The sequence below is a fragment of the Chamaea fasciata genome, unplaced genomic scaffold, assembly GCF_029207755.1.
Source record: "Chamaea fasciata isolate MVZ Bird 193981 ecotype frontalis unplaced genomic scaffold, bChaFas1.0.hap1 SCAF_19, whole genome shotgun sequence".
Classification (NCBI taxonomy): domain Eukaryota; kingdom Metazoa; phylum Chordata; class Aves; order Passeriformes; family Sylviidae; genus Chamaea; species Chamaea fasciata.
In genome coordinates, this window is record NW_027094104.1 from 10,038,459 (window position 1) to 10,065,906 (window position 27,448).

At 45.5% G+C, this 27,448-nt stretch overlaps 1 protein-coding gene across 1 annotated transcript; it reads right to left on the reverse strand.

Moving 5' to 3' along the window:
• Positions 1–2,931: 2,931 nt before the first annotated feature.
• On the reverse strand, positions 2,932–17,778 carry LOC136299145 (myosin heavy chain, skeletal muscle, adult-like). Its single transcript, XM_066200495.1, has 38 exons — positions 17,572–17,778; positions 17,339–17,482; positions 17,091–17,247; positions 15,764–15,791; positions 15,551–15,665; positions 15,365–15,457; positions 15,203–15,266; positions 15,021–15,119; positions 14,811–14,914; positions 14,598–14,736; positions 13,766–13,884; positions 13,520–13,669; positions 13,002–13,172; positions 12,208–12,517; positions 12,012–12,082; positions 11,272–11,359; positions 11,066–11,183; positions 10,786–10,909; positions 10,570–10,706; positions 10,213–10,468; positions 9,479–9,721; positions 9,201–9,377; positions 8,974–9,119; positions 8,796–8,886; positions 8,318–8,707; positions 8,031–8,157; positions 7,736–7,854; positions 6,984–7,180; positions 6,530–6,713; positions 6,278–6,443; positions 5,982–6,106; positions 5,511–5,819; positions 5,213–5,416; positions 4,799–4,924; positions 4,534–4,704; positions 4,342–4,446; positions 4,105–4,200; positions 2,932–3,216 (listed from the first exon to the last, which is right to left on the reverse strand). Exons 1-38 carry the CDS (start codon positions 17,776–17,778, stop codon positions 3,064–3,066), a joined length of 5,823 nt encoding a protein of 1,940 aa, XP_066056592.1. The 3' UTR covers positions 2,932–3,063.
• Between the last annotated feature and the right edge of the window lie 9,670 nt (positions 17,779–27,448).

Here is a 27,448-nt window from a genome sequence, read left to right on the forward strand (position 1 = left end):
AACAAAGAAGAGATTAACTAACCTGGTGAGGTTCTCTGGGCCAGTTACTGGCTTGGCCATTGCAAGGACAGAACATGAGAGAGCTGACCTTTGTGCCTGTGCTGCTTAGAACATCCTTGTATCTCAGGGTAGTTGTGAATGGACTGAGGTGGCTTTGTGATCCTCTGATCCTGCTCCTTCCTTTGGAGACTGATTTCTGCAACGCTTGATACAGTTATTGTTTGACCTCACAGCAGGGTAACCATATGTGACTTCTGAAGTTTCAGTGGTATATTTTAAACCTAGGAATGCCTTTATTTTGCTTGGTGAGACCTAAGTGTCTGCCCACTGAGGAAAAGTCTTGCAAAGAAAATGAAGAGGGAGGGCAAAACCAGCTAGACATTAGCAACAGTTGACTCACATAATTTTTAGACTTAATGATAAACTGCTTTCTGTGTGCGTGAGATTTCTATGGTTACTCAAATTCCTCCCATCTTCGTAGCATGTCAGAGAAAGAAACATGAGCAGCAGGTTCTGGATGAGGAGGTGACATTCAGGATGCCCTTTCCATCACATGCCAAAGCAGCTGAAAATCTTCAGTTACCAAACAGGTGAGTGAGGTGGACAGGCTCTGATGGCAACGGAAGGAGAAGGAAAAGGCAAAAGGAGCTGGAGAATGGCATGGAAGGAGAAGAAAAGAGAAAAGCATTATGAAATAAAATTACCGTGATTAATTGGCTTGTTTCTCTGTTGTCTGCACTTGCAAGAGAAGCAGAGAGGGGCTACACTATGGAAATAGATTTGTTTAGATTTGCACAACTAGCCTTTTTTTTTTCCTCTAAGTGAGTGTTGCAATTATATAAAAAAATGTTTACCACTTTTCTTCATAAAACTAAAAGGACATCAGAACATTAAAACCAAATTGTCCAAGGCATTTTCAAGTGCAGGAAAGGTTTGCAGCATTGATACCAGATTTTTTGTACTTATAATTACCACATTTGTTATTGGAATATATTGTTACTGAACAGTGAAGATCAGGTGGGCTTTGCTTGGGTTCATAATGCCATGTTCAAGTCTGCTTTACAGGGAAGGATATCTTCATTATTTGTGTATTTTGAGGTTCTGTACAGGTAGACTGTGGGAATGGCTCATCTGCACTTTAGACTACCAAGAGGTTTTTTGGTCACTCCTGCTGGCCTAAGAGTCCAGGACGTCCTTATGTGTGGCAGCTGGACCTCATCCTAGGAGGAGGGAATGTGTGTTCAGAGCCCCAGGCCTCTCATGGTGCCTGCACTATGAAGTTCCAGCCAGATCACAGTTGCCAGGAGAACCGTTGCAGTCGCTCTCCTTAGGCTGCTCCACAGGGTGTGCAGTGGTGATTTCAACGAGCTGGGCCAGGCAGTTTCATCAGGTTTAAAGCACCCAGGTTTCGGCGAGATCTCGTTGCTGGTCCGCAGTGGAGCAGGGCCCAGAGCAGGGTCCCCTCGATGGCTCCAGGCTGCCATCCCCTGGCACTGGGTGCCTGGAGCAGAGTCCCTGCTCAGCTGCTGTCCCAGGAGCTCCCTGTGACTGACAGGAGCCTGATGGGGCCCTGGGACCAGCACCCTCTGCTCCCTTCGCTGGGAATAGTGCTGCTGGCTTCCTGCCAAGGATCCCTAAAGGAACTGCTCTGTCCCTCAGGGGCAGCTGACAAGGCCCAAGCTGAGGAGAAAGCTGATGCAGCCTGTGCTGTCAGACAACAGCCAAGGCCTGAGGGGAAAGGTTGGCCACCATCCCAGCTGATGTCCTGGGCTCGGTGTCCTCTGCCTGATCGCCCATGGTGGCTGTAAAATGGCTGAGACACAGCTTTCCTGAGCTCTCCAGAGGGCCAGGGGAGTCACAGTGAAGGCAGGGCTGAGTCTCCATAAGCATCATGTCAGAGCCACCAGCCCGGCCGGGTCTTCTGCAGCCCTGATACCCCAGGGCACTTGAGGGACCTCTGGAGTGCAGCCCTACAGCCTTCCCTAAATGAGTGCTGGGAAAGCAGAGCTCAAGCAAAGGGGCATGGATGGCCCCTGCAGCAGTGCTGGACCTCAGAGCAAGCCCTGCCTCTGCCTTCATGCTCACCCAGACACGGACTCCAGGATGGCAGCTGTAAAATGCTGCACTTTCAGAGCTGCAGCCCAGCCTGTCTTTTCCATTTGCTGGTTAAAAAGTGAGAGGCAAGGCCCCATCCACCCCAAGGAACCCCAGCTGTCAGCTGCCAGTACCCGGGCAGCTGGTGTGTTGCCCATGGGACAGCACATCCAAGGAGAGAATGGCCATGGAGCTGGGCTAGCACAGAGCCATTGCATGGGCTCCAAAGGGGAAGACTCTGGATTCAGGCTGTGAGCAGGGAGAGCACACTCGGGCCCCATTCTGATGTTTAACCTTTCCGCTGGCAATGGAGCTGTGCTGCAGAGAGTCTCCCTGGGGTAAGAATAGCAGCTGCTGCCTTGGGACACAGCACACGTGTCCAGCTCTCCACGGCAGCATGTTGCCCTGCGACATAGAAGGCAGCCTACCCGCCCAGGAATGTCTTCAGGCGCTATTCGTGGAAGCAAATCATCCCCACAAACAGGCACGACCCCGCACAGGAGTCTTAGGAGAGCGGGGCTATTTTGGGCCTTTGACATTGAGGGTGAAAGGAGACACGTGATGGGCCGATCCTCCTGGTAGGGGCCTCCTCCAGAGCTCCGGTCAGCCTTGTCCCCTCCTCCAGCAATGGCTCTTGTGAAGGCTGAGGGGCAGTTTGGTGTGGCCTTAGAGCTCAGGAGGTGAGGGCTGAAGAAGCTGTGAGTTTGCTGGGGTGGGCAGGGCCAGCCCTGAGTGCCATCAGCAGTGCCTGGAGAGAGGAAAAGGAAGGAAACTTCCTCTGCAATGCAATTGCCCAAGGAAAACAAAACGCAAAGTAGGCACTGGTCATAGTGTGTATGCAAAGGAATCTACTACAGTCTTTATTCACTAGACACTGAGGTGGGTACAGAGACTCATGGCAGAAGGAAAGTGACCAAGAGGTTCACATTTTGTGTAGTCCTCAGGTCACTTTGCTGCCTCATGACATTTTCACTCTTCCTCTTCTATCCTCCTATGGAACTCCCTGCTCTTGGCTCGGAGCTTGTTGACCTGTGACTCTGCAATGTCAGCCCGCTCCTCAGCTTCCTCCAGCTCGTGCTGGATCTTGCGGAACTTGGAGAGGTTGACGTTGGACAGCTCCTCCTGTGTGGGGAAAGGGAGTCAGTGGTGAGGAGCTCAGGGCAGGGGTTTCATTTTTCTTTCACCTTGTCTTTGTTGAGCTGCAGCTTTTCCCTAGGGGGAAGGCACAAATCTCCATCCCATTTCTACCACTGCTCTCAAGTCACCCTCACACATAGCTCCTCATCCTTGCCTTTGAGGGAGATCCGTTGTAGAAGCAGCATAATGGGATTTGAACATATTTCTGGTCTGGAAAGTGGGAAGGAAGCAAAATGGGCAGCTGGAAATGTGATTTTTTTAACTCCAGAATTAAGTGTTCAATTACATCTGCAGACACTCAAGTTGGGTTAGGAATTTATAAGAGACGATTACAAGACGTCTCCTCTCATAAATTGCCTTAACTGAACCAGAAGCCCTACTCTGTGCTGGACTGTTTCCACAATGAAGAACCCTTGATCAGACAATCATAAATTCAGGGGCTGTAGGATTTCCCTCAGGGCATCCCTGATTCCTGCATGCCTAGAAACAGGCAAGGGTTCCTTGTACAACCATAAAAGCATAACACAAAGCCTGCTTTGGGAGGTGACTTCCAACACCCTCCCTTTCTGATATCAAAATTCTAAAAATATATATTTTTTTAAAATTCCTTAATATAATGTACTACCTACATCAGTCATAAGACTCCTTAAGATTGCTTTATGGTTGTAATGCAAAAAATGCTATGTGCACTTGCCCTTCTCAGGAGTCTTCTTTGTGACTCAAAAGTAAGTCTGCTTTATGAGCCTTTCAGAGAATTTGAAGAACTCCATTAATGATGAGTGGCATCTTCTAAATTTCTTATATTTGTCTCCTCAGTCGCTAGACTACCCTCTGGGAAAGTGGTGCTTGCCAAGCTCTCAGAGAGATACTTACAGCCTCCTCAGACTGTCTCTTGTAGGATTTCACTTTCATTTGCAGCTTGTCCACCAGATCCTGCAGCCTGAGGACATTCTTCCTGTCTTCCTCAGACTAGAGTAGTTGAGGAACAGGAAAGAGAGTCAAATCTTGCTTCTGCATCACACAAGGTGAACAATTCCCCTTGGGGATGGTGTGTGTAAAATGTGCCTGGCTGTGAGCCAACGGTGCCAGAGCAGTCTCCTCCTGCCTTACCTGGTAGGTCAGTTCCTTCACCCTCCGCTCGTACTTGCGCACACCCTTCACGGCTTCAGCGCTGCGCTTCTGCTCAGCATCAACCTCCCCTTCCAGCTCCCGCACCTGCAAGGACAAGCCCAGCCCTGCAGCTTCCCTGACAATGTCTCTGCAAGGACACGCTCACTCACACACAGCCCCAGCCCTACACACCCTGGCCTCCAGCTTCTGGATCTGCTTCTTCCCTCCCTTCAGTGCCAGCTGCTCAGCTTCATCCAGACGGTGCTGCAGGTCCTTCACCGTCTGGTCCAGGTTCTTCTTCATCCTCTCCAGGTGGGCACTGGTGTCCTGCTCCTTCTTCAGCTCTTCTGCCATCATGGCCGCCTGATCAGAGCAAAGGGTCAAAGCCATTTTAGGACGGGACATATTTTGGGAATGGTACATTCCCCATCAGCAATGCCAGGAGTGTCCAACTCACATCTGTGATGGCCTTCTTGGCCTTCTCCTCAGCATTGCGGGCTTCCTGGATGGTATCCTCCATTTCACCCTGGATCTGGGCAATGTCCGTTTCCAGCTTCTTCTTGGTGTTGATCAAGCTGGTGTTCTGTTCATTGCAAAGGACATGGGCAAGAGTTAAATTCTAAAACCTGCCATAGTAAACCTTCTACCTGAAGAAAGACTTTCCCCTCCCAGATTCCAATTCTTACTGTGGAATTTTTGTTACATTGATTGTTTACAAAATGTCCAGCATGGGCTTGGGGAATGGGTGCCAAACAGGTCTGTCCTTAGGGACAGCAGTAGAGAGGCCTTTCTAGTACTGCTGGTCCTCTGGTAAATTCCAGCCCTCTCTGTTTGGGCAGTGTCAACACAGCTCTTTGCTCCCTCCCCTGACCTGGGTGTGGAGGAGCTGCACACGTTCAGCGGCATCCAGAAGCTCCTGCTCAGCCACTTTCCTCGAGCGCTCCGTCTGCTCCAGGGCTGCCCGGAGCTCCTCAATCTCAGCCTGCAGCAGGTTTGCCCTGCGCTCCACCATGGCCACCTGCTCCTTCAGGTCATCCTTTGTCCTAAGTGCATCATCCAGATGGATCTGGGTGTCCTGGAAAGAAAGAGAACAGAAATTGCCAGGTGTCAGTGGTCACTTGAGTGGCAAACATGTCAGAGAAAATATTTTTCTCTTTTGCTTAACGGACCTTGAGCACTGCCTGGGTGTTTCTCAGGTTCTTCTGTGCCTCTGCAGCCTGGCGGTTGACATGACTCAGCTGGATCTCCATTTCATTCAGGTCTCCCTCCATCTTCTTCTTCAGCCTCAGGGCTTCATTCCTGCTCCTGATCTCAGCATCCAGACTGCTCTGCAAGGACTCCACAATTCGCTGGTGGTTTCTCTTCAACTGGTCAATCTCCTCATCTTTCTCTGCTACCTTCCTGTCTATCTCAGCCTTCACTTGGTTGAGCTCAAGCTGCAGGCGTAGGATCTTCCCCTCCTCATGTTCCAGGGAGGCCTGGGAGAGTGGATACAAACATTGATAAAATTAGGGAATGATAAAATATTTCCAGAAATCTCAGCTGTCTGCACTGCCCTGCCAGAAGAGAGGACCACCCAGGCTTTTTAGCCCTATTTCATCCTTTATTTAGTGCAAACACCACTCATTATGGTCATGTACCTCAGCTTCCTCCAGAGCAGCCTGAATTTCAGATTTTTCCTGCTCAATTTGCTTCTTGATTTTCTCCAGCTCATGAATTGCCTTCCCTCCCTCCGCAATCTGCTCCGTCAGGTCAGAAATCTCCTCTGTGGGAACAAAGACCAATGGCATGGTCAGGCACAGAGCAGAATGGGAAGGGTCCTGTCCCACCAAGGGGACAGGCATCTCTGCAGACCTGCAGGCACAGACCCATGAGGAATGGTGATAATGGCTGATAGTGAGCAAGGCCAGCGAGGAGCAGAGGGCCAGGGACTTACGCTGCAAGTTCTTGTTCTCCCGCTTCATTGTTTCCAGGTGGTCCAAGGACTCCTCATAGGCATTCTTCATCTTGAACAGCTCCGTGCTGAGAGAGCGCGACTCCTTCTGCGAGGCCTCCAGCTCAGCCTGCGTTTCCTCATACTTCTGCTTCCATTCTGCCAGGATCTGGAGAGAAACAGGGTGTGAGTCGGGCTGTGGCCATCATGGGGCCGTGCTCTGACCAGGAGTGCTGGTTCTGGAGACCGAAAGACCTTGTCAAAGTTCTTCTGCTTCTTATCCAGAGCAGCGCAGGCAGCATTGGATTTCTCCACATCAATCATCAGGTCCTCCACTTCATTCTGCAGCCTCTGCTTTGTCTTTTCCAGGGAGGCACATTTGGCATTTACAGCCTCAACCTGTTCCTCTGCATCCTGGAGACGCTGTGCCAGCTTCTTTCTGGGAGATATAAAGTCAGTTCACATTAGTACTGGGTGCCTAATCATTTTGCAGTTTGCAGTCACATAGTGTTAAGGGCTACATTTATGCTGTCTTTAGTCTTTGCCTTTACTATGCTACTAAATACATTATAGGATAAAGTTTCTCATTTTCTGTTCTCTTTCCCAAATCAAAGCCATGACTTATTCCTCATAATATTGTGATGTTTCTCTTGCAATGTCAGCTTTGAATTTTCAGTTTTACTTTTTTTCTTTGGCTATCACCACATACTTGGCCTCCTCGAGCTCCTCCGTGCGCTGAATCGCGTCCGTCTCATATTTGGTTCTCCACTGGGCCACTTCACTGTTGGCCTTGGACAGGGCTCGCTGCAGCTCCCCCTTGGCCTCCTGCTCCTCCTCATATTGTTCCCGGAGCAAGTCACAGTCGTGGCGAGCAGACTGCAGGGCGTGGGCCAGGGCATTCTTGGCCTGTGGAGACATTTGGGTTGGGGCTATTGATTTCCCTTGAGATAATAAAGTGTTGACTTGATGAAAGTTGTTGAAAATTCTTTGATTATGACATTTAAAAACAGACGGAGAAAAAATGGCATATTCATTCCATGTTTAGAGAATCTAGAATGTGTCCTCAGGGAGAGGTGATGGGCAAATTCTAAATGACAACTATACTGCTGCAAATCATGGAATTGTTTTAAATATGTTCTAAAGCTTCAGGTGCAACTGTGAAAATGTAGACTAAGATGTGCAGTTTCTTTTTAGAAATATCTCAATCATTTTTTATATGTCATCATAAATCTGATTAAAGACCTAAAATAGTTTTTCCCTGTCTAAGGATCCACACTGGAGGGGATGTCTTTCTCAGCCTTCCACACCACAGAGGGAGGACGAAAAAGTTCTCACCTTGCCTGATAGCTCAAAAATTATAATGATACAGCTAACATTCTGATGTTATAAGAGAGTAGGAACTGTCCATAAAGAAAACTGATTCCCCATTCAAAATCAACCCCCTACAGGAAGTAACTTTACCTTTATTTCTTCCTCTAAATGTCTCTTTAGTTCCTCAATTTGTTGAGTGAATGCCTGTTTGCTTCTGGATAACTGAGATATCAGACCATCTTTTTCTTCCACCTGGCGTGAATATTCACCTAAGAAAGTTTTTTCAGACAGATTGCCATTTAAAATCAATATTGAATCAATATTTATTTTAAGTATAGTATACCAGCTTACTGAGAATAGATCAATTTGAATAAAGCATCAGTCTTTTTCTCATTATCATTAGTTACCAGTTGTTCCATTCCAGAGGGGTATAGGGTTGTGTTACCTGACTCTGTCTGCAGACGAGCTCTTTGAGCACTGAGGTCATTGATCATGCGCTGATGTTCTTCTTCCTTGGTCTTAAGCTCACTCAGCTGATCTTCCAGTGTGCGGCACATCTTCTCCAGGTTGGCCTGTGCATCAAAGTCACGTAAAGAAAGAGAACTACCACTGATTTCTAGCATGGTGTTCAGAAGGTGAAAAACAATGTAACAGGATGGGATAGCTAAATAAAATCAAAATCATGTATTAGGGCATGTATAATAGGGAAAAATATTGACAGAAACTCTGTACCTTGGCTTTGGAGACAGACTCCATGTTACTGGCCAAGTCATCAATCTCCATCTTCAGCTCGCTCTTCTCCTTCTCCAGCTTCTGCTTCACGCGTTGCAGGTTGTCGATCTGCTCCCCCAGCTCAGCTGTGCTGTCCGCGTGCTTCTTGCGCAGGGCGGCAGCCGTGGCTTCGTGCTGCAGCGTGGCCTCTTCCAGGTCACGCCGCATCTTCTGGAATTCTGCCTCACGCTTCTTGTTCATCTCAACCTGAGCTGCTGTGGCCCCTCCTGCTTCTTCCAGGCGCTCACTGATCTCCTCCAGCTCCCTGGACAGGTCAGCCCGATGCTTCTCTGCTTTAGCACGAGAGGTTCGCTCGGCCTCAATTTCCTCCTCCAGCTCCTCAATGCGGGCCTGCACAACACCAGGGACCCTTCACACCCATGCTCTCCTCATGCCTGAGCTGAGCCTGAGCATGGAAGGGGAAGGAACAGAGACTTGCCTGCAGCTCCTTGATTTTCTTCTGAAGTTGCACACCCAGGACTTGTTCATCCTCAATGTTGCTCTGGATCTGGCTGATTTCAAAGTCTTTCCTTTGGGCAAAGTGAACCATGTTAGAGGTCAAAGAAAAAAGACAAGTGCTGCAGCCCAGCACTCAGGTGGCCCAGAGCCACACTTACTTCTTCAGCTTCTCATCCAGCTGCTGCTTATCATTCTCCAAATCCATGATGCTGTCTTGGGCCAGCTTCAGGTCTCCTTCCAGTTTCCTCTTAACTCTCTCCAGGTCCACACGTAATTTCTTCTCTTGCTCCAGGGACCCTTCCAGCTAAACACAACAAGACCATCAGGGCTCTGCCAGCCAGGTCAGGCTCCGTACCTTATTCCTGCTCTGTATCTGTGTGCTTACATCGTCCACTTGCTGTTCCAGCTTGCTTTTTGCTTTGGTCAGAGTGTTGACTTTGTCCTCCTCTGCCTGCAGGTCATCCAGGGTCTGCTGATGGGCCTCTTGGAGGACTTTCTTCTCTTTTGTCAGTTTCACAATGGTCTCATCCAGGCCTGCCATCTCTTCAGTCAGGTTTTTTACCTTCGCAAAGAAAGGAGCAAGCACAGACAGAAAATGGTGCTTAAAACTTTATGACAGGACAAGTCTTTTCCAGAGTGCAAGTGACAGGTTCTACCTCATACCTTGTTTTCGGTGGCATGTTTTTCCTTCTCCACCTTGGCCAGTGTTAGCTCAAGGTCATCAATATCTTTCTTCAGCTCTGAACATTCATCCTCCAGTTTCCTCTTCTTGGCTGTCAGTTCAGCATTAATTTCCTCTTCATCCTCAGCCCTTTCAGTCACCTCCTTAATTTTGGCTTCCAGCTGTATTTTGGTTTTGATGAGCTGGTCACACCTTTCCTCAGCATCAGCCAAGCTATCTGCTTCCTGGTGGCGAGACAGAATTTTGTGGGTTCTATTGTTTTGAAGTTTGTCTTATCTGCCTCTTTTATCACTGAGTAGCTCCTGAACCTACCCTTCAAGTTCAGCAACAGAGGAATCTTAACTGCTCGTTACCAAGCAGAGGCAGGATGGCTTTTCCTGCACTTGCATTCACAAGTACCACTTTCAAGTGTGATTTGCATTTTACAGCAAATTTAATTAATTTTCCTGCCTTGTGTGAAGGATCTACATTTGCCTCCTTCCTCTGAAGACAAGAGCACTGACTCCCACTTGAAAATCTCTACCTTTGCACTGGCTGTCGGTGTGCTTAACACATCAATGCCAGAATTTTGTTTCCTCGGTTTCACATGCATACGTTGGATAATTCCCCAAATTTATGACTATTGGTCTTCTATAGTCTGATCTTCTATTTGTAAAGAACAGTCTGAATGTATAGACTAATTTTCTGAGTGATAAACTAAAGGTGATAGACTCACAGCCTGCACTTGGAGCTGCAGGTCATTTTTCTCCTGCACCAGTTTCACCATTTTCTCCTCCAGCTCCTTCCGCTTTGCCTCAGACTTTGCAAGCTCTTCCTTGGTTTTCTCAAACTCTTGTTTCATATTGGCCATTTCCTTCTCAGACTCTGCACTCTTCAGCAAGGGCTTGATCTTGAAGAACAGCTTCATCCATGGCCAGTGTTTGACATTCATGAATGCACGAATGTTGTACTGGATGCAGAAGATGGACTCCCTGAGGAATAATAAAAACATACAATGAATGTTCTCCGTCTGACGAGTGTCAACACTTTCCCATGAGCAAAGTGACTTTAACTGAAGAAGAGGAAGCTGTACCTCCGCTCCACCATTCTCTGGTACTCCACTCTCATCAGGAAGCCCCTGCACCTGGCCTGGGTGCGGGTGATGAGCTGTGCCAGCTTCTCATCCCTCATCTCCTCCAGGAGTCCCAGCAGCCCAGCTTTGAAGAACACCTGGAGAGAGGGAATGTTGCAGCACATCAGTGTCAGGTAGAGCAAAGGCCAGGCAGAGAGTGAATGGGGAGGTTTGTACCTTGGTGTGTCCAAATTTGTACTGGGTGTGATCCACATCGATTGAGCCAAGGAGCTTCTCAGAAGCCTTCTTGCTATCGATGAACTGTCCCTCGGGGATGGCACTGGCATTAAGCACCTTGTATCTGTGGAATTAGAGGAAGATGAGGCTATTTTTTCCGAGCAATACACGGTAGCCACTGAAGTCCACCAAGTATTTTTGAAAACAGAGCACAGCCTAAATAGACCTATGAATGAACCAACATTGCTTTTAATGATGCTGACAAGCGCTGTGCTCTCACCTCTGTTTGAAGTCAGCATAGAGGACTCTGCTGGGGAACCCTTTCCTGCAAATCCTGATGCCTTCCAGCACGCCGTTACAGCGCAGCTGGTGCAGCACCAGCTCGTGCTCCATGGCCCCTGGCAATGCAGAGCACAAATGAATGGCACAGATGGCAGAGGGGCACGGATGTAGGAGAGCCAGGATCTTTCTGCTTGAGCATCTTACCAGGTGTTTTGGTCTCATTGGGGATGATACAGCGCACAAAATGGGGGTGAGTGCTCCGCAGATTGGTCATCAGCTTGTTGAGATTCTCCTAGAGGAACCAATTACCATTGTGAGTTTCCCTGTATCGAGTGTTTGATGCACCAAGCTCAGGTAATGATTTTACACTTTTTCAATCTGGGTTTTGGAGCACTTAGATAAAGCCACAGAAACCAAAATTTTCTTTTATTTGAAGATAGTGAGCACCATTTTTAGACTGAAATACTACAGTGCTGCTCTTGGTTCAGTGAAAACTAATATATAATTTCACACATTCACAAAGAATAAATTACTTCGATTTTTCACATTCTGCCTTCAGAAGAAAATCTACTTAAGTTTTAAAAAATAGGGATTTATTCCTATGAGATGAATGTCTCCTTCAACTCCTCAACAGAAATGTAGGAATACTAATATTACCAGTAGTCTGGCCCAAACACCTAAAAGTATGAAGATCTGAATTATATCTGCTAATAAAACAAACTCTAAGAAACAAAACCACCACAAATTAGTGGATTTCCATGATTTTGGAGACTGAATGCTCATTTTTTGACATATTTGCAATCTTAAAATTGACCCCGGAAAACCTGCTGTGGAATTTCCAATGAAATTTACTCTGTTTACAGTGATCCAAAATAGGTTTTTCGAATTTATAGTAGGTTACCCTCTTTTTTCACATTTAAGAGGTAACAGATGCGGCACTATACCCGGAAAAGAGCTGAGACAGTCTGGAAGGAAGAACCCTTCTTCTTGCCTCCCTTCTTGCCACCACCAGCCTCTGTGAATTAAATAAAGGAAAACAAAAAGTTTTAAAATTAACATGGAGCAACTTTAAACATTTAGTGTTTATGGCTTTAATTCTGTGACAACCCACATTAAAAATACAATTTCCACAATACTGACCGGCATCTGCTCCACCATAGTTGGCAAAGAGTAAAGCCAGGGTCTTCACAGATGATTTCTGGTACAGCCCAATGACAGTTTCATTCAGAGGGTCCTTGTTCTTCTCCAGCCAGCCAGAGATGTTGTAGTCCACTGTTCCAGCGTAGTGCACCAGGGAGAAGTGGGCCTCAGCCTTGCCTTTGGCAGGCTTGGGCTTCTGGAAGTTGTTGGACTTGCCCAGGTGCTGGTCATAGAGCTTGTTCTTGAAAGAGGTGTCAGTTGCCTTGGGGAACATGCACTCCTCTTCCAGGATGGAGAAGATGCCCATGGGCTGGAAGAGATTATGACAGACAAGAGCAAGAAAGAGATTAGAAAAGAAACATCTCTTGGTTAGAAAGTTCCTGAAGTCCGGAGAGGAAGCTGTTCCCATACTGACTTTAAGTCAGAGAAAATCAACTAAGGATCAACTTTTTTCAGTGTTGCTGTTTCATTCAAAATTATGGAAATGTCTTTGCAGATTAAGTTATTGTAGATATTACAATGTGAAATACTGTCCTCTCCATAAAACCTGTTTACTACTAAGTATTTAGAGAACATGACCACCTTTCTCCCTTCATTTTATAATTTGGCAATGAATTCTCTCACCAAAAGTCCTGATATCCGAGTAATGGTCTCTAAAAACACCTCAACGCTGTTGCCACTTTCAGTGAGTGTATGTTTGAACACAAGTCAAAATATTCTGACATGCTTCTTAATTGTTTCTCTTGGCAAGCGTAGAACACCCAATTTATATTAGACTTGAACAGGAAGGATACCTTCTCAATGAGCTCAATGCAGGCAGCCAGGTCCATGCCAAAGTCAATAAATGTCCATTCAATGCCCTCCTTCTTGTACTCCTCCTGCTCCAGCACGAACATGTGGTGGTTGAAGAACTGTTGCAGTTTCTCATTGGTGAAGTTGATGCACAGCTGCTCAAAGCTATTGTACTGCCAGACATAAAAAGACATACAGCACTTTCAAGGATCAGTGATAATACCAAGGTGTTTTCTTGTGCAATCTTAATTCACCATGTCTTATACTTTAAATACAAGTCCTCTTCCTGTGTGGTTTTCCTTTGCTATCTCTCCAGTGTAGGCTTTGTATTTAGAAGAGAGAGGTTTCTAATTTAGAGCAATTAGGAGTTTAGTTTTCTATTCTATTATTTTTTCAGGATTAAAAGTATAATTCCAAAAGCCCTACGAGTAAGTGTAGGGAGATACTCACTTCTATTAAATATATTTCAAAATTCTCAATAATAGTTCTACTAAAATGTGAGGAAAACTGTGCTCCTTACATCAAAGATCTCGAAGCCAGCAATGTCCAGGACACCAATGAAGTACTGCCTGGGCTGCTTCGTGTCCAGCTGTTGGTTGATGCGAACAACCATCCATAGGAACATCTTCTCATAGACAGCCTTTGCCAGGGCACCCACAGAATTGTTCACCTAAAGCACAGAGAAAGCTTTGGAGGTTACTATTCACAGCGGAGGAGAATCAGTGGGAACCTCACAGCATGCTCCACATCACCGTATTTTTTCTACCTGCTGCACAGTTTGGCCCTTGGTCACGTATTCATTCCCCACCTTGACTCGGGGGTAGCAGAGGGCCTTGAGCAGGTCTGCTGAGTTCAGACCCATCAGGTAGGCAGCCTTGTCAGCAACTAAACACCAGAAAAGACAGAAGAGTAGATATTCAAAAATTCCTGAAAGTCAGTGCTTGACTGACTGGCTCAATAGCGTTCTCCACAAGGTTGCACAACAGTATCTGTCAAAGCTACAAAGCTAATTTCTCTTTTGTGTTCAGGACTCAGAGTCTATAACTCTTTCTGAACGTCAGTTACTGCAAACGTTCTTCAAGGGAGCTCACTGCCTTTATCCACTTTCAGGTGTCAATATGGAACTGCAAACTTTCTAGTCACATAGCGGGAGGATTTATCACTCAGAAAGATGAAGGTATGGACTGTCCCTCCTGCTGTGACAGACACTAATGAAGTACACATCTCATGTCAGAGTTCTCTCCAGTAGGTGAGGGTGAAGAGAAGCACAGTCTTCTGTCTTGTTAGGGCTGAACCATTTCACTGCTCCATACTATAGCAGAGGTTGCAAGGTGCATTTCAACTTCAGTATGATTAGCAATGTTACAACAATTGACATACAAGTCTTCTGGCTTCCTGTCAGTGTACACTGGATCTCTTGTATAGTAGTCACAGAGGAAAAAGTACAGGTATCATTAAATGAGATAAATGCCTCAAATGGCACCTAGTCATGAAGCAATTACTGTTATTCTTAGTTTACACTTTTAAAGCCTGACATCTGCCTAAGCCCTTATGTAAAAATGACAATGTCTTTCGGAAAGCTTGCTGACTCCTGTTACCTTCTGTGCCATCAGGCTCTGCCTGCTCCTCACGCTGTTTCTGCTTGAACTTCAGGTTCCCATAGTGCATGACGGCCCCTGTCAGCTTGTAGATGGCTGTTTTCTCATCAGCAGTGAAGCCCAGGATGTCAATGGCACTCTGGCAAGAGAAGCACAAATGTACATATACCAGTGTTCAAATCCACTGGATGATCATTTGGTAAAGTTACCCACATCTGTGGCCATCAGCTCCTCCTGATCATCAATACTGGGGACTGTGATCTCCCCTTGACTCACAAAGTGGAAATCATAAGGGTTGGTGGTAATGAGGAGCATGTCTGAAAGCAACAGAAGGAAGAAAACAAACCTACTTTAGTTTCCAGATAACAGAATGAACTACTGCTCAGTGATCTTCCTTCAAAAAAGGTTAGTGATGTCTCCTACCGATTAGCTCTGGCTTTTTATTGGACATGATCTGATAAAAGATGTGGTAGCTCCTTTCCGCCTTCAGCTGGAAAGTGACTCTGGACTTCTCCAGCAGATCTGGCAAGGATGGCAGGACGCAGTCAAGCACAAGAAGTGGGGAAGGCTGGAGGGAAGGGGATCAGGCCAGGAGGGTGTCTTACATGTTTCAATGTCAGCAGAAGCCAGTTTGCCTGTGGCACCAAAGTGGATTCTGATGAATTTACCCTGAAAGCAGCAGGAAAGTCAATCAAGACCTATTCTACCTATCTGGACAGCAAGAATACTGAAATTGGTGTTGACGATTCTCCTAAGTAACAACTCACAAAGCGTGAGGAGTTGTCATTCCTCACGGTCTTGGCATTCCCAAAGGCCTCCAGCAGTGGGTTGGCGCTGATGATTTGATCCTCAAGCGTTCCCTGCAGGGTGATAAGCATTGCTCGTCATCCTTTCCAAAAATCATGTCAGGAACAAGGGAAAGCATTGATCCCAACATATGTCTACTAATATACCTGCATTTTGCCTGACGCATTTTCCTCCTTCTTCTTCTCTCCACTGGCTGCAATTGTTGCAAAGTACTGGATGACACGCTTTGTGTTGACAGTCTTCCCGGCCCCGGATTCTCCGCTGCCAAAGCCAAGGGAGAAGCAGAGGGTGCGTGGTCAGGCAGGAGGTCCCCTGGCCCCGGGCAGCCCCGCAGGGACCCGTGCAGGGGGTGTACGTACGTGATCAGGATGGACTGGTTCTCCCGATCTGTGAAGAGACAGAGGTAAAAACAGAGATAAGAAAAGATAAATAAGAATTTCAAGAACTAGGAGAAAAGTCCTCTGAAGATTCCAGAGGATCCAGAAACAGAAAATAGCAAAAAGTGCCCAGGGAATTCTAGTGGGTACTTTTTGATGCTACCAGCAGTACGTCAGCTATTAGCAACTGGTTCCATAAAGGAATCACTTCAAAGAAACCTCAGTAGTCTTATACCTTTCCTGACACTGGCCTTTCATCAAGCTCCTTATTTCTCTTTTAATAGGCATAATGAAAATATTGAGGTTGTAATTTTTTTTATGTAAATTCTTCTGAAGCTAAAAGTTTATTGAATAATCTTATGGAAACTTGTAGGCATAGCTAATTACAGAAACATCTGACCAACCTCTTTCACCCTTTTTCACCTCTATTTTTTTAATCATTATATATGCAGAAATTATACATTCTTGAGATTGTACATCAACAACATTCATTTTTTATTTTTCTATTCTCAATGCATTTCCCAGTGTCTAAGAAAAGAACAAGAGAAGAAGTTGTAAAATCCTGTCCACCTTTTATTTCAATGCATATATAAGGAAGAGAAAATAAGAGGTGAAAGGAAGAGGTGAAAGCAGAAAGAAATTTTAAAGTCACTCAATTTAAATGCTAAAAGCTTTATTTTTTCCTTTATAGTGTTTTTTGAAGCTTACTTCTCACTATATAGTGCAATTGGTTTATAGATGCAGCTACAGACTGTGCAGGAGTTCCAGAGATCATTAAAGGCTGTATGTAATTTAGATCACATGGCCATGATGTACATAATGAAATCCATTTGCATAATAAGTGCCTCAGGTGATGCTTACGTATCTGTTTAAAGTAGAGATCTCTGTTTTATTTGTCAGCACTGATGCTTGAAAATTTAAATTGACACTATGCACATCATTTATAGGGTATGTGTCATTTAACTGTACCCTGTACTCCCTGTCTGAGATTAGTGATTTAGTGATTAAGCTACAGAAATCCATCCATATATGTATGATTCCATTATAGGCATAAGATCTACACCACAAAATAGGTGATTTCTTTCCAGTGAATTTACACCCTCTAGATTATATCCAGGTCTTTAGTAATTCAAATGGGAACACTGATACTCAGCTCTCACAGACCGCTAGAGTTACGTGCATTAATCTTCCGTTAATTTCACACAGACAATTTTTTTTAAGTGTGACACCATATTTCCAGAGAATACCCTACATTTCCCTCTACAGACAGACAATTTCAAGAGCAGCTCAAAGGAAATCAAATACTCACCAGTCAGCATGGACTGATAGGCGTTGTCAGAGATGGAGAAGATGTGTGGAGGGGCCTCCTGGCGCTTCTTGCCTCGGTAGGCCAACACCACCTCGGGGTTGTACACCGGCAGCCACTTGTAGGGGTTGACAGTGACGCAGAAGAGACCCGAGTAGGTCTGTGGGGAAGGGACACAGCACGTTGGCTTCCCCTGAGCCTGGCCCAGCAGCTCCCCAGGCTGCCCAAAGGAAGCTGCTGCTGCCACTTACGTAGATCATCCAGGCTGCGTAACGCTCTTTGAGGTTGTACAGCACAGCGGGTTCGTGCAGGTGGGTCATCATGGCCATGTCCTCAATTTTGTCATACTTGGGAGGGTTCATGGAGAAGACTTGGTCTTCCTTCACTGTCAGCGTCTGCCAAGAAAACAGGAAGATCCACATGTATCACTGCAAAACTCAAAATGGGGACCAAATGTTGTCCTTCAGCCTTGTTTCTGACTCACCTCTCCCCCTTCAGTCTTGACAGTGACTTTTCCTAATTCCCTGCTCTGGATTGTCCCTTTCACAAAGGATTCTTTGGGATGAGCCACAAAGACAGATGACTTGGCATCAAAAGGTTTGTTCTGGGCTGCAATTCTCTCCTTTTCCGATTTTCGGAGGTAAGGAGCTGCCTCCCCAAAAACAGCCATCTCAGCATCTCCAGAGGCCATGTCTACCCTCTAATGAAAGCTCGTAAACAGAGGTGTCTTGTGGAGAAAAAAAGTTATTGGTCATTAAGAAGAATAATACAATCTATATCAATGAGAAAGTTCCTTTCTCTTTAGCAAATCTATCCCTTGTTAGTCTCCAAAAAAAGCTCTTAGGAAGAAACCAATTACATCCACTTTGATCTGAAGTTAAAATACCCTAGTCTGAACCCAAGAGTAAAAGTTAGACCTCTACAACATGTAGATCTTGTAACAGTAAATAGAACATCTGAATATTGAGTACAGTTTGGTAAGCCACCCTGAATTCCAACTAGGTTTGGGTTTTTCACATAAAAAGATTTACAGTCGTAGAAAAATCACTCTCTGTTCTGGTCACTAATTATGAGCACTGAGTCTTCAAGATAGTACTTTCCTGCTGAAAGGATTACCTTTTCTATTAAAAATGAAAAATTACTTAATTTTATAGCTCCTTCCTATTTCCAACTATCTAGTCTAAACTAATTCAGCTGGGTTACAAGAGGATTTATGAAGATAATTCATGCAGCTTTTTAAAAGTCCTGTCCTAGGATACAGATTAGGAATAGATTATTGAGTGTATTACCTTTGGAGAGCAGTTTGTATCCTGGAATATGGCCAACCCTGTAAAATAGGAATGGCAGTTGTTTCTTATTGCTGAACAGAATTCCATATAATACAGACAGATTGAAAATACAGACATGCCTAAAAATTACACTAAAAATTTTTGTTCACATGGACACTCCCTCATGGAAATGGTTGTTAGAGACAGAAGAAATGAAACAGGATATTGCAAGGACATTGTCCCTTTCTTCAAGCTCATGAAATGCATGCACTTACCTGGAAGCCTTCTGCGGAGACGGGCTAGACTTGTCTCTGGCAGATTTTATAGTGTCTCATCGGCAGATGCTGCAGATGGTCCCCCTTTCTTCGGTCAAAACATTTCTGGCAAACCTTTTTTGGCCAAGCATTGTCTGTCAAACTAAGGGCATAATTGTCACTTGATTTGAATGATATAATTAGAACATTTTTATATCTTACTGACTACGTGAATACATCTATAAATAATTTGTCAAGAGTGTTAAGGAGAGAATCTAGACTACTCAAGGCACTTAGAGAACTTGCATGGTTCTCTTGCTGCCTTTCTCAGTGATTTGCTCCTTGACCCATGGTAGTTTCCTTGGTATGTTTATACCACAACTTTTCAGTCATGTAATGGTGATGACAACGCCTGTGATGTTTTAGGAACATATGCATGGGGAGGAAAAGGAAAAATATGTCAAAAACTAGTAAATAATGTTGGGAGCCCCTTTTCAGTGGTATCTTCTAAAAAGCAGGAAGTAAGAATCTATTACAGCTGAGTTTTCTGTATAGGACACTCTCAATAGCTGAAATGATTGGAAATACAGTGAGTTGGGAGCCTGATCCCAAGTAATGGGAGACTCTACTTTGATATGGAGCTCTTGAATAAATTCCTGAGCTGACTGTTGAGGAATCAAATGTTGCAAATGGGTTAAGGTTGCATAAAGTATCACCATCAAAGGCATTAGTGAAAGAGGGTTGAATATGAATTTGCAAAAGCACAGCAAAGTTTGATGGCAAGGTTGTTCGCTCTATTACTTGCTGCAAAGATCAAGAAAATTCTACTAAGAATTCCTTTAGAATGATTTGCACAAGAGGGGATGCAAAGGATAAGGGTAAAAAGCGTAAGAAAAATCCTCCTGTTGAGTTACAGGGTTCACAGAGGGCTCCTTGGTTTCTAAACTCCTGATAGAGTCTAGGTCTAGTTGGATCCAATCATAATACCAGACCTATTCAACAGTTTGTGTCTAAGGGGTTTTGGCTGTATTTAATCATTGACTAATTTGACATTCATAAAGTGATTCAAAAGGATTTACTATAATTGCAAGAGGGACTTAATTACAGATCCCAGATGGCAACATTAAAACTATACTTGCTGTATAATGCTTAAAAGAACTCACACATGAACACACACAGACACAAAGGTGTGTATATAAATGTTCAAGGGTTACACCTGTTAAAAGTTCCCTCTGAGTTCAGTGAAATTCAAATTCACTTCAAATGTCTTGGAATTTCTCAGTGGGTAAGAGCTGAGGCTCATGGAGTGGAGGATATTGCTCTGGCGATTCAGCTTTTTGTGAACTTTTTGAAAATCAGTCCTTCATTTTTCACAAACTTCAGACTTCGTGAGTTTTGAGAGGCACCCCACTCCGAGGGAGATGCTGGTTGCAGCCTGCTGCAGTCCAGAAGAGCTCAAAGTGCCTCACTAAGGCCTGCTATTTATAGGGTTGCAAGATGTTTGGTTTTAGTCATCCATACATTTCCATCCTGGACACAATCCAGGTCAGTATTTACTGGTGCTTCCAAAATTCCAGTGGCAATGGTACTGGAGTTACCAAAACTCCAGCCACAATGGTACCATTCTATTTGGCTGCGATTTAGGTAGGGAAAGTTCCGAGGCTTTCAGCAAGTGATTGATTATTCCCTCTCTCATCCTTCACCTTAGCCAGGCAACAGGAGTTCCTGATACAGGTGCTGCTGCTCCCAACTTAGTCATGAAAGGGCTCTTGGTAGAGTAAAGGGACACTCATCAAGGCTTTATGGGAATTCCTGAGATTGTAGAGCAGACCTGAGTAGAAGGGGGGAGGGGGGGGATGTACTATCACATCAAAATAAAATATATGCTTGTGCATAGAAAATATTTGTGTTTGTGTGTATTTAGTTTTAAAAGTGATTTCTCAAGAAACTTTGCTTTGTCACTTTTGACAGTATACATATCTTACTTGAAACTGATTAGTGCTTGCACCTTTTATTGTCTGCATAAATAACAAGTTCCCTGTGTCAAACCCAAAGTTCCAGAGTTTCCCATATCCACCTCTAACTCCCCAAAAACCAGCATGCCATGCTTATGTCAATCATCCAAACCTTGGCATACAATTCCAGCTGCTATTCATTCTGATATAACCTCATTCTTGCAGTGCCAAAATCAAAATAAGTGTATTTACACATTCACAGTGCCAGAAACGCCTAACAACACACCACCTTCTGTACCTGGGCATTAGAGGCTGCAGGGTGTGTAATGCTGATGGTGTGGGATAAAGAGATTTGCTGGTAGTCCAGGAGACTAACTGGTCCAGTTTTAGGAAAGGGTGTCATCACAGTATCATAGAAACACAGAATTGTTTAGGCTGGAAAATCCAGTCCAACTGTTATCCCAGGACTTCCAAGTCAACACCTAAATCTTGTCCCCAGGTGCCACATCCAAACTTGATCTTAATCATTTAGACTTTTTCAGATCCTCTAGATCTAAAGACATTTTTCTCCTGGTCATTTGCATTTCAATCATTAAAACAGTTCAAGGAATATCACAGTGAAGCGGTTAGAAAAGCAGTGCCTGTGATCCAGTGCAATATGCAGCATCAGATGATTTCCTGTGCTGTAGGAGCCCCTTCCAAGAATCCTCTGGCACATTTAGGGCCCCAGATTTGAAGCCAAACCCAGAGCTCACCCCTGAGCTGACTAAATCAGTTATGAGGACAGTGGAATATCTCAAAAGGCTAATCTTTTCATATGGATTAGGAAGAAGAGCTGCCCATTACCAGAGGACTGGTGTGGAAATTTTGAATTCTTGTCTAGTGCAATACATTAATGTAGAGAGCATTTAACGTCTGATTAATATTGCAACCTCCACAAAATAATTCTTCATGCCGGAATAGGGACCTCCTGCCAAATTTCTCTGTATGTTTAGCTGCTATTCACAAATCCTTGGAGAAAGATGAGTCTTTCAGTTCTGGGGAACATATACCGATCATAGCCTTGTTTGCCTTTTTTGGTTGAACAGCAGACTCATATTAAACAGACTACACTCAGGAGAGGTGAAAACTGGGAAGCTGAATTCCTTCTAGCTCTTGCCATGCCCAGCATTGAAGTCCTGCGTTAAAATTTCTCCATGCTCATGCTGTTCAGGGAATTCAGGTTCCTCAAGTTTCCTGCTTCAGGCTCTTCACAAAGTATCTCTTCATTTCTCAGCAGCTGTCCTTTCAGGACAGAAATACCAACTGCAAATAAGAGGGGGCTACCAAACTGCTCAGACAACTCATGTAACACCCATAGGAGACTACAACTGCTCCATACAGTATGGGCAGATGTTATTTTGGGTTCTAGTACTCTTTGCCAATGAGTGCTTGTAGAAATCGCTGTTTAGGGTGTGAAAGACAAGCAGTGTTGACTTATCTGGTTCAAATACAGCTATGGACATGGTTGAAAATAAAGCTGTTTGAGAATTGATCTGTGACAATACATATGTAGCATCCTATGAAGGGTTAAAATAATCCCCAAAATTCAATATGATTGTGTTTATAAAGCACATCTCTCTTGAGCAGTCTCTTCTCTTTCACAGCTGCTGCAAAGTGTGTGCTAACTAGCAGCTCCTTGGATGTAGTGAATTCCAATCTTAAAAAGTCTAGAGTGCTAATTCTGTTGCTTATCTCCCCAGCTTTCCACTGGCTCCTTCACCCAGTCATCCTGTGTTTGCTGCAGCCTGAGGTGCCATCTGGGATCATATTTATCACAGGTCCATCCCTGCTTCCAATACTCAGTACTGCCTGTCCAATATTTACATCGGGATATTGACATCAGCACTGCCTAAGTATTTCTGGCAGAGCTTGCCTGGTGCTGTTGCCCTCACAGCAGATGTCCACATGGCTGAAAACCTCCCTAAGGCAGAAGAGACTTGACTTTCTACTAGTTGTAGAAATCCCTTCACTACTTTGTCTTGTTCAGGTGGTCCATAACAGACCCTATCACAACATCCCTCATTTTCCTCCCATGTCTGACGGAATGTCTGCAGCCCCACAGTGGAGCACTGCACAAGCAAGGAGCACTTTGACATAAAGCATAAAACCCTCTCATTTCTACTGTGTGCTCCTCCTACACATTCCACACCGTCCCAAGACTATGCTCCTGTGATGCACACTGCTTTACCTCCAGAATTCTGATCACATTCCCCTTCTTCCTTGAAATATTCCTAAATTTGCAGCTATTCCTCTGTCATGTCTCTGCTTAAGTGTTCTTCCCATGAAATGAAGCTGATTTCAGACCCTTACTATCAGATTAGTAGTCTCATGGCAGATTTCTTTCCTTCTCTGTCCTCAAATACAGTTGTCCGAAAATCACGGGGAATTCATAGATGAACTTGTGAAGCTTCCAAGCACAGTGAAAGCTCCTACTTTAGAATCCATTAGTATATCACAGGACTGCCAGGTGACTAATGTAATCCCATGGCATTAAGAGGGCTTATGGGGGAACCAAGAGAACTACACTGCAGCCAGGCTGATGGGTTTACTGGACTAATTAATTCGGCACCCCTCCCTCAACTCACTTTTTGAGGACAGCATCAATAGTGACATGAAAGACATTGAGGGGCTGGAGCATGCCCAGGGAAGGGAACAGAGCTGGGAATTGTCTAGAGCTCCAGGAGCAGCTGAAGGAGCTGGGAAAGGGGCTCAGCCTGGAGAAAAGAGGGCTCAAGGGGAACCTTCTGGCTCTGCACAACTCCCTGACAGGAGGGGGCAGCTGGGGGGAGGTTGGGGTCTGCACCCAGGGAACAGGGACAGGATGAGAGGGAATGGCCTCAGGCTGTGCCAAGGGAAGTTTAGATTGGCTATTGGGAAAATTTCATCTCTAAAAGGGTTGCTAAGCCCTTGAACAGGCTGCCCAGGGCAGTGGTGGACTCTCCATTCCTGGAGAGATTTAAAAGATGTGTGGGGACATGGTTTAGTGGTAGACTTGGCAGTGCTGGGATAATGGTAACACATAATGATTTTAGAGATTTTTTCCAACCCATATTGAGACCTCGTGACACCATCACATTTTGGAGAGTACAGGCAGCAGGAGAAGCAATTGGAGGAGCAGTTGGTCTGATTTCTTTTCCTGCTTTTATATCTGCAGGTTCTTTAGGATACTGAGACAACTCCTTCTTCTCTTTTATTTTCCCTGTGTCTGAAAAACTGTTTGGCATTATGTCCAGAATACTGAATGGCAGTCATTGCCAAATCCTCCCCTTAGTTACCAGCTAGGATTTGCAGGAATCTTTCAAAAAAAGGATGTGGTTTCAGTATAGATTACTTAAATTCACTTCTATTTGGAAATGAGTATTTAGTATCAGTGTCCTTATATTCTAGGAAAAGAAAAAAAAATGTATTTTGTTCTGTGCCTTGATTCTACCTTAAAAACATTTATAGCAATGTGAGACCTAGCTGCTAGAATATAATTTTCTGGTCTAAGGTTTTTTCTTGACAGACTCTAATTCATACATAGTGGAATACTATCCCTCCAAAATAAATAGCAACAATTGAATTCTAGAATCAGAATATTAACATATAGGATTTTTGAGGTAAAAATAAATCACCATCACCTCAAAACCTCAGAGACTGTGATAGTGACTGTGGCAGATGAAAAATCATGTAGACTAGAACTATACTTACAATTCTTCTAGAAAGAGCAATGGTATAAGAAGGAGTCTGAATGACTTGCTCTTTATTTCCCCCCACTGCCAAAAAGCAGGATCTTAAATCCTTGCAGGATTTTTGTCATGCAAGTGCTGCTGGTTTGGCCCTGCTTTCATTAAGGTAGGGCCTGCCTAGACAGGTCAGTTTTCTCTACAGCCTGTCATGGACAGTCTGACAGGGAACCCTCAGCCCCTGCTGCAGCAGCTTTTCTGCTGCCCTCTGTGTAAAATGAGAGCTTCCAGGAATGTTAGCAGAGGGGAGGCAGAAATGTCAGAGTACTGCTCTCTAGCAGTACTGCTCACCTCCATACTTCTGCTCAGATATGACTGGACACTGAGCCCTGGAGAGGGTAAGAGCACATTTTCCATATTAAAAGGTTGATTTTCAATTCAGGGTCACTCCATTAAGGTTCATGCTTTCAGTGTTATGTTGAAACATGCTCAGTGTTATGAACATGCTCAGTCCATAATTTTTGATGTGACATCTGGTTAGGAAATTTGCCATCGAACTAATGTTTCTGATAAATGTGGCTGAAGGAATAGGCTGAGGCAATTGCTGGAAGTAATAAATGATTTCTGAGGAAGAACTACTGAGGACCATAACTGGTAAGACTTAAAAGCTGCAGGTAAAGAATAGGCCACTTATTCTTTACCATGGCAAATGTGACCAAAAATTTCTGGTCTAAGTGTGGGCACTGGTGAAGATAAGTTGAATGTCACAGGCTGGCCATGGAGGGGCTGTGATGGCCTTGCTGTCCCTTCTGCTCTAGTCAGAAATTAATTTCTGTAGATCCTAATGCAGCTGTGATTTGCCTCCACTGCATTTCAAAGAAAGTGAATGCACCTGTCCTAGGGGAAGCTTTAATTATAAATTTGTTTCCAAGTAGGTTCCCACAGAGTGATATTCTTGGAAGTCTTGGAGTGAGTCTAAGCTGAACACGAGAGGCAAATAAACTGAATAACTGAACACGAGAGGCAATTAAATCCCATAATCTGGGATTAGAGGATGAGCAGTTTCAAGCGCGTGCCACTCGTGCACCACGATTCACACTTCTCCTGCTTCAACAGGCACAACAGCAGAAGAGGTCTGGGCAGTAGATGCCATCCAAGGAGGTGACACCCAGGATGCCCTTTCTACCCCCTGCCAAAGCAGCTGAGGAGCTCTTATTACAAAGCAGGTGAGTGGGGTGGGCAACCTGGCAGACAGGGAGAGGTAATTGAAGAGGCAAGTAACTATAAGAGCAGGAAGGAAGGGGAAGGGAAAGGAAATAATGAAGGGGCATAGTATTAACCCCTGCATGAAACTGTCATAACCTAAAATAAGCTGTCCTTCTGAGATCAAAGATTCATGTAGCCAAATTTCCTGTCTTTGAAAGTGATGCTCAGGAAGGAGCATCAGCATAGAATGGCTCTTCTACAGAACTCTCCTACCTCCAGTAATTTGTATTTAAGGAGTCCCTAAGGAGAATGCAATGTCTGAGTACTTAAGACCTCATGGTGGAACTTTAACTGATTAATTTCTCCAAATTCTTTTTAAACTCATAAAGCATTCTCTGAACACAAGGCATGTTACTGTGATTCTCTACTGACCAAGGCTGACCCATAGAAAAGGAGATCTGATTGCAGGTCCGCAGTGGAGCAGGGCCCAGAGCAGGGTCCCCTCGATGGCTCCAGGCTGCCATCCCCTGGCACTGGGTGCCTGGAGCAGAGTCCCTGCTCAGCTGCTGTCCCAGGAGCTCCGTGTGACTGACAGGAGCCTGATGGGGCCCTGGGACCAGCACCCCCTGCTCCCTTCGCTGGGAATAGTGCTGCTGGCTTCCTGCCAAGGATCCCTAAGGGAACTGCTCTGTCCCTCAGGGGCAGCTGACAAGGCCCAAGCTGAGGAGAAAGCTGATGCAGCCTGTGCTGTCAGACAACAGCCAAGGCCTGAGGGGAAAGGTTGGCCACCATCCCAGCTGATGTCCTGGGCTCGGTGTCCTCTGCCTGATCGCCCATGGTGGCTGTAAAATGGCTGAGACACAGCTTTCCTGAGCTCTCCAGAGGGCCAGGGGAGTCACAGTGAAGGCAGGGCTGAGTCTCCATAAGCATCATGTCAGAGCCACCAGCCCGGCCGGGTCTTCTGCAGCCCTGATACCCCAGGGCACTTGAGGGACCTCTGGAGTGCAGCCCTACAGCCTTCCCTAAATGAGTGCTGGGAAAGCAGAGCTCGAGCAAAGGGGCATGGATGGCCCCTGCAGCAGTGCTGGACCTCAGAGCAAGCCCTGCCTCTGCCTTCATGCTCACCCAGACACGGACTCCAGGATGGCAGCTGTAAAATGCTGCACTTTCAGAGCTGCAGCCCAGCCTGTCTTTTCCATTTGCTGGTTAAAAAGTGAGAGGCAAGGCCCCATCCACCCCAAGGAACCCCAGCTGACTGCTGAAAGTACCTGGGCAGCTGGTGTGTTGCCCATGGGACAGCACATCCCACGAGGGGATGGCCATGGAGCTGGGCTTGCACAGAGCCATTGCATGGGCTCCAAAGGGGAAGACTCCGGATTCAGGCTGTGAGCAGGGAGAGCACACTCGGGCCCCATTCTGATGTTTAACCTTTCCGCTGGCAATGGAGCTGTGCTGCAGAGAGTCTCCCTGGGGTAAGAATAGCAGCTGCTGCCTTGGGACACAGCACACGTGTCCAGCTCTCCACGGCAGCACGTTGCCCTGCGACATAGAAGGCAGCCTACCCGCCCAGGAATGTCTTCAGGCGCTATTCGTGGAAGCAAATCATCCCCACAAACAGGCACGACCCCGCACAGGAGTCTTAGGAGAGCGGGGCTATTTTGGGCCTTTGACATTGAGGGTGAAAGGAGACACGTGACGGGCCGATCCTCCTGGTAGGGGCCTCCTCCAGAGCTCCTGTCAGCCTTGTCCCCTCCTCCAGCAATGGCTCTTGTGAAGGCTGAGGGGCAGTTTGGTGTGGCCTTGGAGCTCAGGAGGTGAGGGCAGAAGGAGCTGTGAGTTTGCTGGGGTGGGCAGGGCCAGCCCTGAGTGCCATCAGCAGTGCCCGGAGAGAGGAAAAGGAAGGAAACTTCCTCTGCAATGCAATTGCCCAAGGAAAACAAAACCCAAAGTAGGCACTGGTCATAGTGTGTA

Excerpts from the sequence above, each read along its gene's own strand:
- LOC136299145 (XM_066200495.1), bottom strand. The coding sequence starts at position 17,778 with ATGGCCTCTGGAGATGCTGAGATGGCTGTTTTTGGGGAGGCAGCTCCT. Across the intron at positions 13,173-13,519 it reads CTGGCTTCGAGATCTTTGAT|TACAATAGCTTTGAGCAGCT; the intron begins GTAAGGAGCACA and ends TATGTCTGGCAG. Across the intron at positions 4,447-4,533 it reads TCCAGAAGCTGGAGGCCAGG|GTGCGGGAGCTGGAAGGGGA; the intron begins GTGTGTAGGGCT and ends TTGTCCTTGCAG.